This window comes from Barbatula barbatula, assembly GCF_947034865.1.
Source record: "Barbatula barbatula genome assembly, chromosome: 20".
Taxonomy (NCBI): domain Eukaryota; kingdom Metazoa; phylum Chordata; class Actinopteri; order Cypriniformes; family Nemacheilidae; genus Barbatula; species Barbatula barbatula.
Window position 1 is genome coordinate 1,187,939 of NC_136783.1, and position 16,605 is coordinate 1,204,543.

Consider the following 16,605-nt stretch of genomic DNA (forward strand, 5'->3'; position numbering starts at 1 on the left):
CACGGAATAAGCTTTCACTGCTATGCTGATGATACGCAACTTTATATTTCCTCGAAGCCTCACGAAACACAGCAATTCCATCGAATAGTGGAATGCATTGTCGATATAAAAAAGTGGATGAGTAGCAATTTTTTATTACTGAACTCGGACAAAACTGAAGTGTTACTTATCGGACCGAAAACCGCCCTACGTAACAACCAAGAATACTGTTTAACTATTGATGGATGTTCCATAAAACCCTCATCTTCAACTAAGAATCTTGGCTTTATATTCGATAGTACTCTGTCATTTGAGAACCAGGTCGCCAACACCTGTAAGATTGCGTTTTTCCATCTTAAAAATATATCTAAATTACGTCATATGCTGTCATCATCAGATGCGGAGAAGCTTATACATGCCTTTATGACATCAAGACTAGATTACTGTAATGCACTATTAGGTGGTTGCCCTGCAGGCCTATTACAAAAACTCCAACTGGTCCAAAATGCGGCAGCTCGAGTTCTTACACGTACAAAAAAGTATGAGCATATTAGCCCGGTTCTGTCAACCTTGCACTGGTTACCTATAAAGCATCGCATAAATTTTAAAATCTTGCTTATTACCTATAAAGCCTTGCATGGTTTAGCTCCTCACTACTTGAGAGAACTTCTTACGTATTATAGTCCATCACGTGCACTACGCTCTCAGGCGTCAGGTCAGTTGGTAATACCTAGAATTTCAAAATCAAGTGCAGGCGGCAGATCCTTTTCCTATCTAGCGCCTAAACTTTGGAACCGTCTTCCCTGCAATGTCCGGGAGGCGGACACACTCTGTCAGTTTAAATCTAGACTAAAGACGCATCTTTTTAATCTTGCATACACTAGATTATCATAATATATGTATTTCAAACATCTAGGCTGCACTAGTTAGATCAACCGGAACCAGGGACACTTCCAATAACAACTGATGCATTTGTTGCATCAAAGAGTGCAGAACAGTACTCTACTCTCAGCCAGTCTTGTCTCATTGTTCCAAGGTTACAAGAGCGGAGCGGGCAGGGCGCAATCCATTCCTAGACCTGACAAATGCTGGACGAAGGAAGTGACGTCCCTACAAAACTTCAGTCGCTATTAGATTATTAATGATAATTTTAAATCTAATTTATTTTTTATTTTCGCCTTGTTGTGCAAGCACTGTTGAGCTTGTGCAGAGGCTGCAGTTTTTGCCAGAGGGGAACTGGAATCCCCTGGTTAGGCCTGGTTTCCCTCCGAGGTTTTTTTTCTCCTCCAATGGAGTTTTCGGTTCCTCGCCACCGTTTGCATACTGTTTTGCACTGTTTTGCCTGGCCGGGGGGGCTGCTAGAATTTGGTAGTCTTATTTAATTAACACTGCATATAGGAATTTATTGTGTGTCTGATATTTGACCTGTGTTTTGAATTTAACCTTTTATGTTTTACTTATAGTAATTTTTTCTTGTACAGCTGCTTTGTAACAATGAAAATTGTAAAAAGCGCTATATAAATAAAGCTGACTTGACTTGACTTGACATAAACTGTATTACATTTCTTCAACCATGCAAATCACATACTTGTTTTTAGCATATCATTCAATCTTCTTCGTCACTTCTCTGATCGGAACAACGCTAGTTTCTTTTGGCTTAATTTATGTTGCATATCACTTTAATGTTAGCGGATAATTTAACATTGGCATATAAAAACATTAGTGCTGTAATTTCGGGTCGACTCGTCAGCAGTCACACTTCAACTTTGATGTGTTTTACCGCCGATTGTGAAGGAAAATAAGACGCTTTGTAAACCACCTGGAGACACAGATTGTGTAGTAGGAATAGATAATTATTTAATATTGAACTTTCATATATAATTTAAGTTTTCATTATTTCTTTATGTTTATTTTAATGTTTTATATGCTGTAGTGTGCCATTTCACTGATGGATTTACGCATTAAACATTGACAGATGTTTTTTCCTCATTTATTTCAGATAACGGTATAATACTTCAAAAAGTATTTAAATAAGGTCTATATTTCTTTTCCACTCGTCATGTGGTTGCTAGACGCAATTAATATAAATATTATTTGTATAAATAACACTAAGCCTTTACTTCCCAACCACCGCACCACCCCAGTTCATTTCTCAATTTTACTCAATTGAAAAAAAATCTAAATCTGGTTAAAATGCATTTTATAATGGCTAAAAACATTGTCTATATAATCAATTCGAAATGATTAAAATGTATGTTTGTATTGTTGCTGACCAACAAAATAAAAATGTATATAAAACACACCAAATAGCGTTCTTTCGGTGTGAACACACAGTAAGGCTATTACAACATATTAAGCCATACATCCCTCTATACATTGGGTTCCCTTTAACACCGCTTATAACGATATAAAGGCTTATGCTCCGATTTAAATGGTGGAGAATTCAAACAGGTGAAGTTGTGTATTTTGATGAACGATGCATTTTAGCCTCGGCCCACCTGATTTTCTGAGCTTGCACACAGACTCACACCAAGCACATAGAGAAAGGGTGTGCGGGAATCTCTGCTAACCCTTCGATCAGTCCTGATAACCTCGATCTGCTCTGGCAATAACAGTCTAATTAATGAATGGGAAACACTGATGGGGTCCCCAAACACTCAGAGTCTTGGAGGGCCACTTTACTTCACAGTTTAGCTCTGAACCAGCTAATCAAGATCCTACTGAGAATAAGCCATCCAAATTCAAAAGACGCAAACTCCAAAATGACTCGGTCTTCAGAGGAAGCAGCAAGTCCACGAACAAACAGATATGAGACGGACCTTAGAAATGCCCATATGTAAAACACAATAATGCATCTATAATATAATCATATATAATATGACTGTTTTTTGGCAGATTAACATTTTGAATTGAATATTAAACGAATGCATTTGTCACTTACCTGCCGACAGACAGCAGATTAAGGGCAATGGCACAGCCGATGACCTCCTGCATATCAGAGCCAATGATGGCCAGCTCAACCATCAGCCACAAAATAATACGCGGCGTCTACAACAGCAAAAACAGGGAGATAAAAGGTTGATATCTATTTTTTGAATACCAGAAAGGCCCCCTGGCTCATCTTCCAGAAGTTAGGAGTGTAAACACACTGTGTACAGTAAGTGTTGAAAACACAGTGAGTGCAGTCAAGCCCCAGTGATGGACTGTGCAGACTTTACCACGCAGCTCAGAGAAAATGCAGTTCCCTGGCCGGAAATGGTCTCTTTCTATGTCTTTGGTCCACATTTAGAGACAGGTATTAAATAACACTACGATTTTTATATGCTGTTCATACATTGTGCCTTTAAAATGAATAAAATACAGCATACAACACTTTTGTTTACATTTCATTAATAAATTATTAAACAGACCTTTGCGATTATCAGTCTATTGACATAAGTTAAAAGTATTTTATCAGTTTTAGTTCCAGTGTGTTTTAAATATGCTATTGTAGAGAGCATGTCTTGAATGTGCTTTTTTTAAATGATAGTCGTATTTGAAAATGACCATTTACAGATTTGATCCCCAGCTGATTTTGTAAGTTTGCCTGCTAGCAAAGAAATTACGGGTCTAAAAGGGTGTCCAGGTGGAAAGCTATACTAGGAACGAGAGGGCCAATGACCAGACTGGAGAGAACCCACATTATGTCCTGATCGACAATAATATGTTTCTCTCCACACAAAACACGTGGCTCTGTCACGATTCTGCCACCAGACTAGAAAATCAAGACAAGAGAAGGCAGAATCATGACATTGGTAACTCGCTTTGCCACAATAGATTGAAATCCTGCCCAAGAATGCCCGCCTGGCTTGTCTGAAGTTTGACAATGAACATCAAAATGATTCAGAAAAGTCTTTGAAGGAAGTACTGTGGTCAAACGGGAAGAACACTGACTCCTGTTTTTGGAGAGAGAGAAATGCTGACTATGATCAAATCATAATTGTTACAAATATGTTAGAACAATAACTCGACTACAAAAGGTGTGTTTCTTGATAATTTGCCTGAATTGTCTCAAATCTCTAGCACGAGTAATAACGTTGAAGATCTTGACTTTACCATTGAAAATATTAATGCCACCTTCTCGGAAACGCTAGACATATTTGCTCCTCTGCGCTTAAAGAAGATTAAAAATGACAGACCGACACCGTGGAAAAATGAACTCACTCAGGCTCTAAAGAAAGCGGCACGAAAAATGGAGCGCAACTTTAAGAAAACTAAATTAGAGGTATTTCGTACTGCCTGGAAGGATAGTATTAAAAATACAGGAAAGCCCTAAAAACGTCTAGATCTGCCTACCTTTCATCACTAATAGAAGAAAACCAGCATAACCCTAGGTGTTTATTTGATACAGAGGCTAAATTAACCGTCAGCGACTTCTGATTCTGTATACCAGCATAGCAGTGATGATTTTATGAACTATTTCACAAATAAAATCCAAGATATTAGAGAAAATATTATAACTATGCAACCAGAAGTGAATCCCGCTGAACAAACGACTAACTACAGCGCCTCTAAGGAGAAATTATGTTTATTTTCTACTATAGATCACGATGAGCTCTCTAAAATCATTAGATCATCTAAATCAACTTCATGCATGTTAGACCCTATAGCTACAAATCTACTGAAAGAGATGCTTCCAGAAATTATAGATCCTCTACTTAGCATTATTAACTCATCTCTGACATTAGGACATGTGCCTAAAGCATATAAGGTGGCTGTTATAAGGCCCCTTGTCAAAAAACCCATCTGGACCCTGGAGAACTAGTTAACTATAGACCTATTTCGAATCTACCTTTCTTATCTAAAGTTCTGGAAAAAGTAGTCTCAATTCAAATATGCTCCTTCCTCCAAAGGAATGAGATTAATGAAGATTTCCAGTCTGGATTTAGAGCACATCACAGTACAGAAATTATGGCCACACGATTTGAGGAAAATGTCACATTGCGATTATTCATGTTAAAATTGTGATGTGCGATTACGATAAACTGGGTATAATGACTCCACTTGGTTGCTATCAAGGAAAATGCACACACAGATAACTGAAAATTTCTCAACTGAGATATACAGTTCAAACTAGCAACAACAACTAGAATTGCACAACGTTTTGAAAATTAAATGTTATAAAATTAAATAGCAGTAACGTCTTTACATTAATGAATAAAATTAACTTATATATATATTCTCAACAGCACAGGTAAATGAAACAAATAGAACATAAATACAGATGTACACATTTTTAGGAAAATGATCCCAACAAATGGATATTTAAGCAGATTGTAACATATACTTTTATGAACTCTTTTGAAAAAGAAACTGGATATAAATGTGTGGTTCACTCTGTAAAACTTAAACCTCTATAATCATTGTTGTTACTCAACCAACTGGTTGAATCCTCTTTCTAAAACATTCTATTTAGTACTTTATTTACAACTTTAGTTTTGCTATTGCTGCATAGTACCTCTCTGTGCTCAGTGTCTGATATCCTATAAAAAACAGAGGTAGCATTTTTTCTGGGCTCTAGTTCAGTGTCGGCCTGCTCTGCATCCATTTTCTTGCGTCTCCACTAGGCCTGTAGCGATGCGTCGATGACGTCGAAGCTTCGCCACACACACACGTGGGAGACCAAAACATTGAACAGACATGGAACAGCAACCTCCTCACATAATATCGAACTAAGCCCCAATGAAAGTAAAAAGTCTAAAAAACTTCTCGCCCTAAATCTTAGAAGGTATGGGAATACTTTAAATTTAGTCTTAAACGTAAAGGTGTCATTATTTGGGCTCTTTGCCAAATGGAGTTTGCGTACCACACCAGCACAACAGCAATGTTGGAGCTAGAGGTCTTCTCGGGTCCAAAGATCTTTACCCGACCCGAAATGACCCGAATCACTTTTTACCCGAACCCGAGACAGACCCGATAACGTTAGACCCGAGTCCGACCCATCGTATATATTTGTTAAACCCGACTAGATCTGAATGTAAACCGACGTGTATTAATGAAATTGATATGGCAATGAACACGTTGATCCTCTTGTTTTGCTCTGGCAAATTGCACAAACTGAGGCTAAATGGATTGTGCCAGTTTTAGCTGAATCAAATCTAAATAAGTGACGACATGGCAACCACTCGCGCGAACATTCGGTCTCAACAATGTGTTCCAAACCGCATAGTACTGAAATGTGCGCGTCTTTTAATATCTACTTCTGGTCGCCTGGTGGAAGTATGTTTTTCCTGAATACGATGATAACTACATCGAGTGCAAACCCCTGCAGCGTTGGAAACTTCGGGATTTCAATTCTAAGGTGATTTCAGATCACCGCGACTTTCAGAAGATTTGCGTGGCTTTCAACCGATCGACTGAGGGTTGGAGGAGAGTTGGTAACTACACGCACACACACAAGCGACACGCTGTTATTGTACAGGATAGTTCGGGTCTTCCTCGGGTCAATTAAGCAAAACAATTTTACTTTATATTACCCGAGACCTGAAGACACTAATAATATAACCGACCCGTGTCCAAAGCTCCCGTGAATCTTTTAGACCCGAACCCGCTCGGTCTCGGGCCGGACCTCGGGTTTTCGGATCTAAGTGGACCCGTGAAGACCTCTAGTTGGAGCATCTGAAACGGAGGCACCCCATTGTCACTCGCGAAGGAGACAACAAGAAATTTATTTAGCCAACGTTATTACTTACATGTTTGTGTAGTGTGTTGAGTAGCTTGAGCTCTGCTTAATAATTGATGGATGTTCCATAAAACCCTCATCTTCAGCAAAGAATCTTTGAGAACCATGTCGCCAACACCTGTAAAATTGCGTTTTTCCATCTTAAAAATATGTCTAAACTTCGTCATATGCTGTCACCATCAGATTCAGAGAAGCTTATTCATGCCTTTATGACATCAAGACTAGATTACTGTAATGCACTTTTAGGTGGTTGCCCTGCAGGCCTATTACAAAAACTCCAACTGGTCCAAAATGCGGCAGCTCGAGTTCTTACACGTACAAAAAACTATGAGCATATTAGCCCGGTTCTGTCAACCTTGCACTGGTTACCTATAAAGCATTGCATAAACTTTTAAATCTTGCTTATTACCTATAAAGCCTTGCATGGTTTAGCTCCTCACTACTTGAGAGAACTTCTTACGTATTATAGTCCATCACGTGCACTACGCTCTCAGGCGTCCGGTCAGTTGGTAATACCTAGAATTTCAAAATCAAGTGCAGGCGGCAGATCCTTTTCCTATATAGCACCTAAACTTTGGAACAGTCTTCCCTGCACTATCCGGGAGGCAGACACACTGTCAGATTAAATCTAGACTAAAGATGCATTCACTACACTATCATAATCAAAGGTTTAGGCTGCACTAGATCAACCGGAACCAGGGACACTTCCGATAACAACTGATGCATTTTTTGCATCAAAGAGTGCAGAACAGTACGCTACTCTCAGCCAGTCTTGGGGCTGAGGGACGGGTCAATGTACCGTAAAACATCGTTGTGGATGTGCCTTAACATGACAAAGACCCAAAACATACTGCCAAGACAACCAAAGAGTGGCTTAAGGAGAAGCACATTAAATGTCCTCAATAGACCCTGTGAAGGAGGCCAAAACTCCAATCTGACCTCAACAAGGATTCAATTTATAACCTTTATATAACATTTTTCTCCTAATTTTTTTTAAATATTGTGTGTCTATCAGTTAAAATAAACCTACAATAAAAATTATAGACCCTTCATTTCTTTGTAAGCAGGCAAAATTCAGCAGGGGATCAAATTATTATTCACCTCACTGTATATCTAAAGTTTTATAGGAGTGACCCCGAATTGTCGAAGATGTGATGCTCTGATAGGAGGAGCCTGATTCGACTAACAATATCACAGTGGAATCTTGGCAGAGGTGTTAAGCAATGGGGATAATATCATTTTGATTATATGGGCAGTGGCGATTATTTGATTATTTAGGGTTGGGTACCGAAACCCCCGGCACATATGAGGTCATGGTCCGGCTATGACCCAGTGCAGGATCTCGTCTCTCTCTGCGTCTTCTGTGCTTTGAAACCGGTAAAGAAGCAGCACGTTCCACGCGGACCCGCAGATGACTCGCAAATGAATGAGTATACCGTTTCAAAACTTACTGAATGTTTGGGCATTTAAATATGAATTAACACCTTCTCTTTAAATGCACATAGTCCGTTCCTGAGACTGAACTTTGCGCTGCATTATACAAAAAATTTATGAAGTAATATAAACAAAATCACCACATATAACACGCACGGCACAGGCTTTCGGAGCTTGTCATTCTATTCACATGTGAGCGTGTCAGGAGGACGGAGTGCGCAGGAAAAAAGGTGAAAGGGACTTTTTGACTGTTTAAATGGTAAGAAGCTTTATTGCATTCCTCCTTTACATTTGGTAAATAAAGTCGCTTTACTGGTAGTTCATTGGTAATAAACGTGCTGCATTCCTGTTTGTAAAAAATATTTTTAAAGTTTTGCAACAAATCAAACAGACAACAGACATTAACTTACTGTAGGATAATATTGGTTGCAAACTTCAGCCAGGTGCATCCCGGTCACAACGCCAAGACGAGCAGCCAGTCGCTGCAGTAAAAGACCAATGATAGTCGCTCCCAAGAGCACCCAGAGAAGCTAACAGAAAACAAACAAACATGTGCAGGTTCAAACTTCCATCAGGCCAAGTCAAGAGGATAACATTACCTTTTTAATGGTTTTAAAAAAACTAACATCACCTAACATTCTTTATTCATTACTCATGTATGCGTGTTGCATGATACAAATTTGACCATTTCTCATTGAATTAGTACAGACACGGTTAAGGATGAGCATGTTTTATTAAGGGCTGCATTTCCTGAGTTGATGTGTGGCAGCAGGGCAGCAGGCGTTCTTAGCTCTCTCTGTTTCTAATACATTCATTATCGTAAGTTTATGCTAACAGTTTTTAGATTTTAGAATTCTAAACAGCATACATTGTGATGTGTACACACATCTAGACTAACTGATATCTAATGCGCATTGTTGGCCAGGTGGTGATGGATTTTTTTGTTCAAAAAGAAGGGCAGGAACTGGGCAAGTAAGAGGTTTTCAGGGATTATAAAAACTTGTAAATAAATAAAATGACATAGTTGTTAAGTTCCGACACAACACTAATGCTCACCAGTTTTTAAAGAGCCATTCAAATATCTATGAGTCATGACAAATGTATCACCCTATTATATATTTGACAGTCCTGATATGCTGATAACTAATATACTGATGAACTGATCCTAAAATACATGTTAAACATGAATACTGTGTTGTTTAAGCGTGAATATGAATTTGTTATCTTTGCAGTCTTCAAGATCTGCCAAAACACCATCTTTATTTTGACCAGTTGTACCTGTTTTACTTGTACCTGCAAACAAATGCTATTGCAAAAATTTGGGAGAAATAATGTCACTAGGTCACAGAAGTTTCATTTAAACACATACCTTAAAAATATATAGAAAAAAACATTTCATATATTTCGTTAAACGAAACATTTGTGTACAAAACGTCAAATTAGCATGATTTGTTCTCACCTTGTAACCAGCTTTGGCTCCAGACTGCAGATCTGACTCTATGTTTCCAGGGTCCAGATAGGCAATGCTCATTAGAAAACCTGGTCCAGTGAATGCCCAAAGTTTACGAAAGCTAAATATCTACAGGAAAAATAACAATGATCAGAACAAAATGTAATAAACATCATATATTTACGATGATGGGCATGAGATTTATGTTTATGTTACAAAGTTCCTGCTGATCTCTGTTAGAACATCACTGTGTCTGGTTTACAGTACAGAGCAGATCATTTGTGTGTGTTCAATAAACCTCTTTATTTAAATGGCTCTCTGGAAAACTTCGACTGAGATTAAAAAAACAAGTGCACACTATCCCTTCCTTGACTTATCAAATGAATGTGACATTCATGTTACCCTTTGAAAAAACCTTACGCCATGTACTCACTTACCCAGACTACACAAAGAATTATAAACATCATATTTGTCTTCTGTTTACTTGGTATGACTTATAGCATAGCCACCAGTGATGATGGAGACCCCACTCGCATACTCTTCTGTCATTCACTTTCAATCTAACTCTAACAACTCTAATTTCCTGATTCTGCTGATCAAACGTGTGCACGCATACTTTCGCTCTGACACGACCCATGCATCGTTTAACTCCCATATTCTGTGGCGGGTACCTTTGAGACGTCATCATCGGGGATGGGAACCTTCTCCTCCAAATATGTGGACATGGGTTCCTCCCGCTGTACAGGAGACACATGGCTGTTGAGTTCAGGGTCCGCCGGGATGACCTCGTTCTGATGAGAGGGGTTCTCTGAAAGTCAAGAGCACATTGTCTTTTACAAAAAGCAATGCTGACATTTTGCAAGAGCGTCAAACACAGGGCAGTTATAAATGACAAATGCATGTGATGGGGATTTAGCTGAAATGCTCACACTTCAGTCACAGGACCTTGAACTGGAAACAGAGAATATAAAAACATCCACATTAACTCACTAACTAACAGAAAATATGTATGTTGTTGATATTCAAATCACCTAAACAAACACACCCCTTCCCCATCTTTGGCTTTCGTCTAATGTCTGTCGCTTGTTCTAGTAGGGCCGTGATTATGACATATTGAGCGGAGGCAGAAATCCAAAACAACAATGAAAGGACTGCGCCTCCGAAGGATCTGATGGACCCAGACACAGCACGTAGCAAGTCTACGTCGTTCTTCAGCCAGAGCTACTCTCTCAACAAAATCCATGTCAGCCTATTTCACAACAAGACTGGAGCTGCCTGGCAGAAGCCCCTCCCATGAAGCGAAATCACGTCTGTAATGAATATCTGGCTTTATTGTTTATAATGTTGATAATAAATAAAGTAAACAGGCTTGACAAAGACGGAGCCATTGTAGTACTCATTTCCTTGTTTTTTAGGTGACCGTCATCTGAGGAAGATATTTACCAATCCTGCTGATCAGCACCGCATTGAAATATTGTTTTCTTTGTCATTCATGGTCGGTGTCTGTCTTGTTTAGCTTTGCATTGGCATCAAAACATAAGGTATTTATTTTAACTAAGGGCCTAAATAAGGAATCAAACCTTTTTTTAAAACAAACAAAAAAGCATCCGTGCAAATTTATTTACAGGCCGTTACTTAAAGGCGTCGACCTTTGAGGCACTGAGATTCGAACCTTCTGATCACAAGCCCAATGCTCTAACCACTAGGCCACAGCTGACACACATGTACATTTGGTTTCAAGTTGTTTAAATTAGCATTACATAATATATTTTTAACGAACAAATTAATTTACAAAGAACAACCTCTCTGCAGTTATAAAGGTAATACATTAAGTATATTACTGTATTTTTATACTTAATGTAATGTTAACGCATTCTGTGGCTCAACAGTTTTGAAATATTTTAATATTGTGATATGAGCCAGCATAAAACGCGATCCGGGCATCTGGTGTGTAAACTTAAAATATTTAAACTAGCTTGGGATCTGAGTGAACAAAGGTTAAGGAACACATACAAATTAATTATTATTATTTCTATATATCATAAAATAATTATAGATGAAGTGAAGAAGCGTTAAATAAGACATGACAACTCTAGGGTCTTATCAAATATTCAAATAGCATTTTTTATTATTTTCTAATAGTTATTGGGGATCGAATATTCGAACACATCCCTATTTAAGAGCCTCCCCGAAACCAGACAAAGTGAATATGTTGGTTTTCCTCGCACGAAACATGACAAATAAGGCGGCACTACTTGACAATTCACTTATGCGGCACAGTAGTTATACAACAGCCGAACACTTGTACAGACTGTAGGCTAGCCCGATGTTCTCTTTTCTATGTTGCACTTTGAAAAGGGTCGTTTAGTAGCCTAGTTAATACTTAAATAACATCAATGATAATTTGCTGTTACAAACGATTCATTATTCAAAGTTTGCGTTTTATTAGTCCTATATTGGACAATTCTCCCGGAAAAGCATGCGGCATGCCCACGCATCCACCCTGGAGAGCCGGAGAAGGCGCATGCGCACTAGTCACTATCATTGTGTGCAGGAGAGAGAGAGCGAGAGAGCAAGAACTACGTTCGCATGATCAGCTGACTGCATTTGGGTGATGAACGTTATATAAACGGTGAATATAATGCTTGATTTGGAGATCGTTTGAAACTGATAGATGAAGCAGCACTAAACGATGCCGGACATGAACCGCACGCAGTAAGTGATACCTGTGTTTTGTTGGCAATGTGTGGCACGTGCCTTAGTTCCGCTTAGGTCACGCTTGATCGAGTCAGTGTTTACAAGTTGAACGTGCAAATAAGAAGTCAAACATCGTTTACAAAAAAGGGAGTTAAAAGGTAAAACAAAGATGTCAGACGATTTTGAACGTGGAGAAGAAGATAAGATGGATTTTTACCACTACCAATGTCAAGCGTGACCTTCTCAAGGTTATTATGTATTACGTGAAGTCGCTGAGCACGCTTTGCAGCACAGAACATTTGTGTTCATAAAGCATATATTCCATCCATCCATCCATCCATCCATTTTCTTCCGCTTATCCGGGACCGGGTCGCGGGGGCAGCAGTCTAAGCAGAGATGCCCAGACATCCCTCACCCTAGACACTTCCTCCAGCTCTTCCGGGGGGACACCGAGGCGTTCCCAGGCCAGCCGGGAGACATAGTCCCACCAGCGTGTCCTAGGTCTTCCCCGGGGTCTCCTCCCGGTCGGACGGGCCCGGAACACCTTCCGAGGAAGGCGTCCAGTAGGCATCCGTAACAGATGCCCAAGCCACCTCAGCTGACCCCTCTCGATGTGGAGGAGCAGCGGCTCTACTCCGAGCTCCTCGCGGGTGACCGAGCTTCTCACCCTATCTCTAAGGGATCGCCCAGCCACCCTGCGGAGGAAGCTCATTTCAGCCGCCTGTATCCGGGATCTTGTCCTTTCGGTCATGACCCAAAGCTCATGACCATAGGTGAGAGTAGGAACGTAGATTGACCGGTAAATTGAGAGCTTCGCCTTGCGGCTCAGCTCTTTCTTCACCACGACGGACCGGTACATCGACCGCATTACTGCAGAAGCTGCACCGATCCGTCTGTCAATCTCCCGTTCCCTCCTCCCCTCACTCGTGAACAAGACCCCGAGCTACTTAAACTCCTCCACTTGAGGAAGGAACTCTCCACCAACCTGAAGTGGGCAAGCCACCCTTTTCCGACTGAGGACCATGGCCTCGGATTTGGAGGTACTGATTTTCATTCCAGCCGCTTCACACTCTGCTGTAAACCGTCCCAGTGCATGCTGAAGGTCCTGGTTTGAAGGGGCCAACACGACGACATCATCCGCAAATAGCAGAGACGAGATCGTGTGGTCCCCAAACCTGACACCCTCCGGCCCCTGGCTGCGCCTAGAAATTCTGTCCATAAAAATTACGAACAGAACCGGTGACAAAGGGCAGCCCTGCCGGAGTCCGACATGCACTGGGAACAGGTCCGACTTACTGCCGGCAATGCGAACCAAGCTCCTGCTTCGGTCGTACAGGGACCTGACAGCCCTTAGCAAAGGACCACAGACCCCATACTCCCGAAGCACCCTCCACAGGATGCCGCGAGGGACACAGTCGAATGCTTTCTCCAAATCCACAAAACACATGTGGATTGGTTGAGCAAACTCCCATGCACCCTCCAGCACCCTGTAGAGGGTGTAGAGCTGGTCCAGCGTTCCACGGCCTGGACGAAAACCACACTGTTCCTCCTGAATCCGAGGTTCTACTATCGGCCGTATTCTCCTCTCCAGTACCCTGGCATAGACTTTCCCGGGAAGGCTGAGAAGTGTGATCCCCCTGTAGTTGGAACACACCCTCCGGTCCCCCTTCTTAAAAAGAGGGACCACCACCCCGGTCTGCCATCCCAGAGGCACTGTCCCCGACCGCCACGCGATGCTGCAGAGGCGTGTCAGCCAAGACAGCCCCACAACATCCAGAGACTTGAGGTACTCAGGGCGAATCTCATCCACCCCCGGTGCCCTGCCACTGAGGAGTTTCTTGACTACCTCAGTGACTTCGGCTTGGGTGATGGACGAGTCCACCTCTGAGCCCTCAGCCTCTGCTTCCTCAATGGAGGACGTGACGGTGGGATTGAGGAGATCCTCGAAGTACTCCTTCCACCGACCGACGACATCCCCAGTTGAGGTCAACAGCCTCCCACCTCCACTGTAAACAGCGTTGGTAGGGCACTGTTTCCCTCTCCTGAGGCGCCGGACGGTTTGCCAGAATCTCTTCGAGGCCAGTCGATAGTCCTTCTCCATGGCCTCACCAAACTCCTCCCCGGCCCGAGTTTTTGCCTCCACAACCACCCGGACAGCAGTCCGCTTGGCCTGCCGGTACCTGTCAGCTGCCTCAGGAGTCCCACAAGCCAACCAGGCCCGATAAGACTCCTTCTTCAGCTTGACGATTTCCCTTACTTCCGGTGTCCACCACCGGGTTCGGGGATTCCCGCCTCGACAGGCACCGGAGACCTTACGGCCACAGCTCCGAGTGGCCGCTTCGACAATGGAGGCGGAGAACATGGTCCACTCGGACTCAATGTCTCCAGCCTCCCTCGGGAACTGGTTGAAGCTCTGCCGGAGGTGGGAGTTAAAGATCTCTCTGACAGGAGACTCGGCCAGGCGTTCCCAGCAGACCCTTACAGTACGTTTGGGTCCGCCGAGTCTGTCCAGCTTCCTCTCCTGCCATCGGATCCAACTCACCACCAGGTGGTGATCAGTTGACAGCTCCGCCCCTCTCTTAACCCGAGTGTCCAAAACATATGGTCGCAGGTCAGATGAAACGACCACAAAGTCGATCATCGACCTGCGGCCTAGGGTGTCCTGGTGCCACGTGCACTGATGGACACCCTTATGCTTGAACATGGTGTTCGTTATAGACAAACTGTGACTAGCACAGAAGTCCAATAACTGAACACCGCTCGGGTTCAGATCAGGGGGGCCGTTCCTCCCAATCACGCCCCTCCAGGTGTCACTGTCGTTGCCGACATGGGCGTTGAAGTCCCCCAGTAGGACGACAGAGTCCCCAGTCGGAGCACTTTCCAGCACCCCTCCCAGAGACTCCAAGAAGGTCGGGTACTCTGCACTGCCGTTCGGCCCGTAGGCACAAACAACAGTGAGAGACCTAACCCCGACCCGTAGGCGCAGGGAAACGACCCTCTCGTTCACCGGGGTAAACTCCAACACATGGCGGGAGAGCTGGGGGGCTATAAGCAGACCCACACCAGCCCGCCGCCTCTCACCATGGGCAACTCCAGAGTGATGAAGTGTCCATCCTCTCTCGAGGAGTGTGGTTCCAGAGCCCAAGCCATGCGTAGAGGTGATCCCGACTATCTCTAGTCGGAACCTCTCAACCTCCCGCACCATCTCAGGCTCCTTCCCCGCCAGCGAGGTGACATTCCACGTCCCTAGAGCTAGCTTCCGTGTCCAGGGATCGGGCTGTCGAGGCACTCTCCTCCGACTGCCGCCCGATCCACAATGCACCGACCCCCTATGGTCCCTCCCGCACGTGGTGAGCCCACGGGAAGGCGGCCCCACGTCGCTCCTTCGGGCTGAGCCCGGCCGGACCCCGTGGGGAAAGGCCCGGCCACCAGGCGCTCGCATACGAGCACCGACCCCGGGCCTGGCTCCAGGGTGGTGCCCCGGTTGCGCCATACCGGGCGACGTCACGGTCCTTGTTTTTGTAAACATCATATGGGGTTTTTGAACCACTCTTAGTCTGACCCGTCGCCTAGGACCTGTTTGCCTTGGGAGACCCTACCAGGGGCATATAGCCCCCGACAACATAGCTCCTAGGGTCACTCGGGTACTCAAACCCCTCCACCACGTTAAGGTGGCGGTTCAAGGAATTTTTTTAATGACTGATTATTTTGATAGATAAGACCCTTATTCATTAGCTGGTATCGTTTAAAGCCCTTTGAAGCTGCACTGAAACCTAAAACCGTTTGAAGTCCATTGAAGTCCACTATATAGTGAACAATCCTGGCATGTTTTCATCAAAAACCTTAATTTCTTACGACTAAAGAAAAAAAATATATAAACATCTTGGATGACAACGGGGTGAGTAAATTATCATGAAAATGCATTTTGAAAGTAAACAATTCCTTTAACATGAGATATACATTAACTGTCTGATTTAGGACCGCTTTAAAATTAAATATAGCCTAAGCTTTTTTATCATTTTAAATACTAAATGAGCAAAACTCATTCACATCCTGGGTTAGCTTGTGGTTCACTGAGTTTTAAATGATTGACTGATATCTTCTATTCCGTTTAAAACAATCAGTTCAAAGGGGTCATGCTTTTGCAAGTCGCAAAATAATTTTTTTGGTCGCAAATACGACCGTTTTAGGCGCAATGCCTGTAATAATTACAATCTCTCTCCCTACACCCAAGTCAAGTCAGCTTTATTTATATATTGCTTTTTACATTTTTCATTGTAACAAAGCAGCTGTACAAGAAAACATATTGACTAAGTAAAACATA

At 42.6% G+C, this 16,605-nt stretch overlaps 1 protein-coding gene across 1 annotated transcript in view; it reads right to left on the bottom strand.

Annotated features, from left to right (window-relative positions):
• Positions 1-16,605, bottom strand: part of slc11a2 (solute carrier family 11 member 2) — a 41,764-nt gene that overhangs the window by 12,441 nt on the left and 12,718 nt on the right. The window contains exons 3-6 of the mRNA XM_079483531.1: positions 10,256-10,392; positions 9,594-9,713; positions 8,545-8,664; positions 2,921-3,027 (exon numbers count right to left, since the gene is read on the bottom strand). Of these exons, the coding sequence (XP_079339657.1) occupies positions 2,921-3,027; positions 8,545-8,664; positions 9,594-9,713; positions 10,256-10,392 (484 nt within the window). The remainder of the gene's footprint in view (positions 1-2,920; positions 3,028-8,544; positions 8,665-9,593; positions 9,714-10,255; positions 10,393-16,605) is intronic.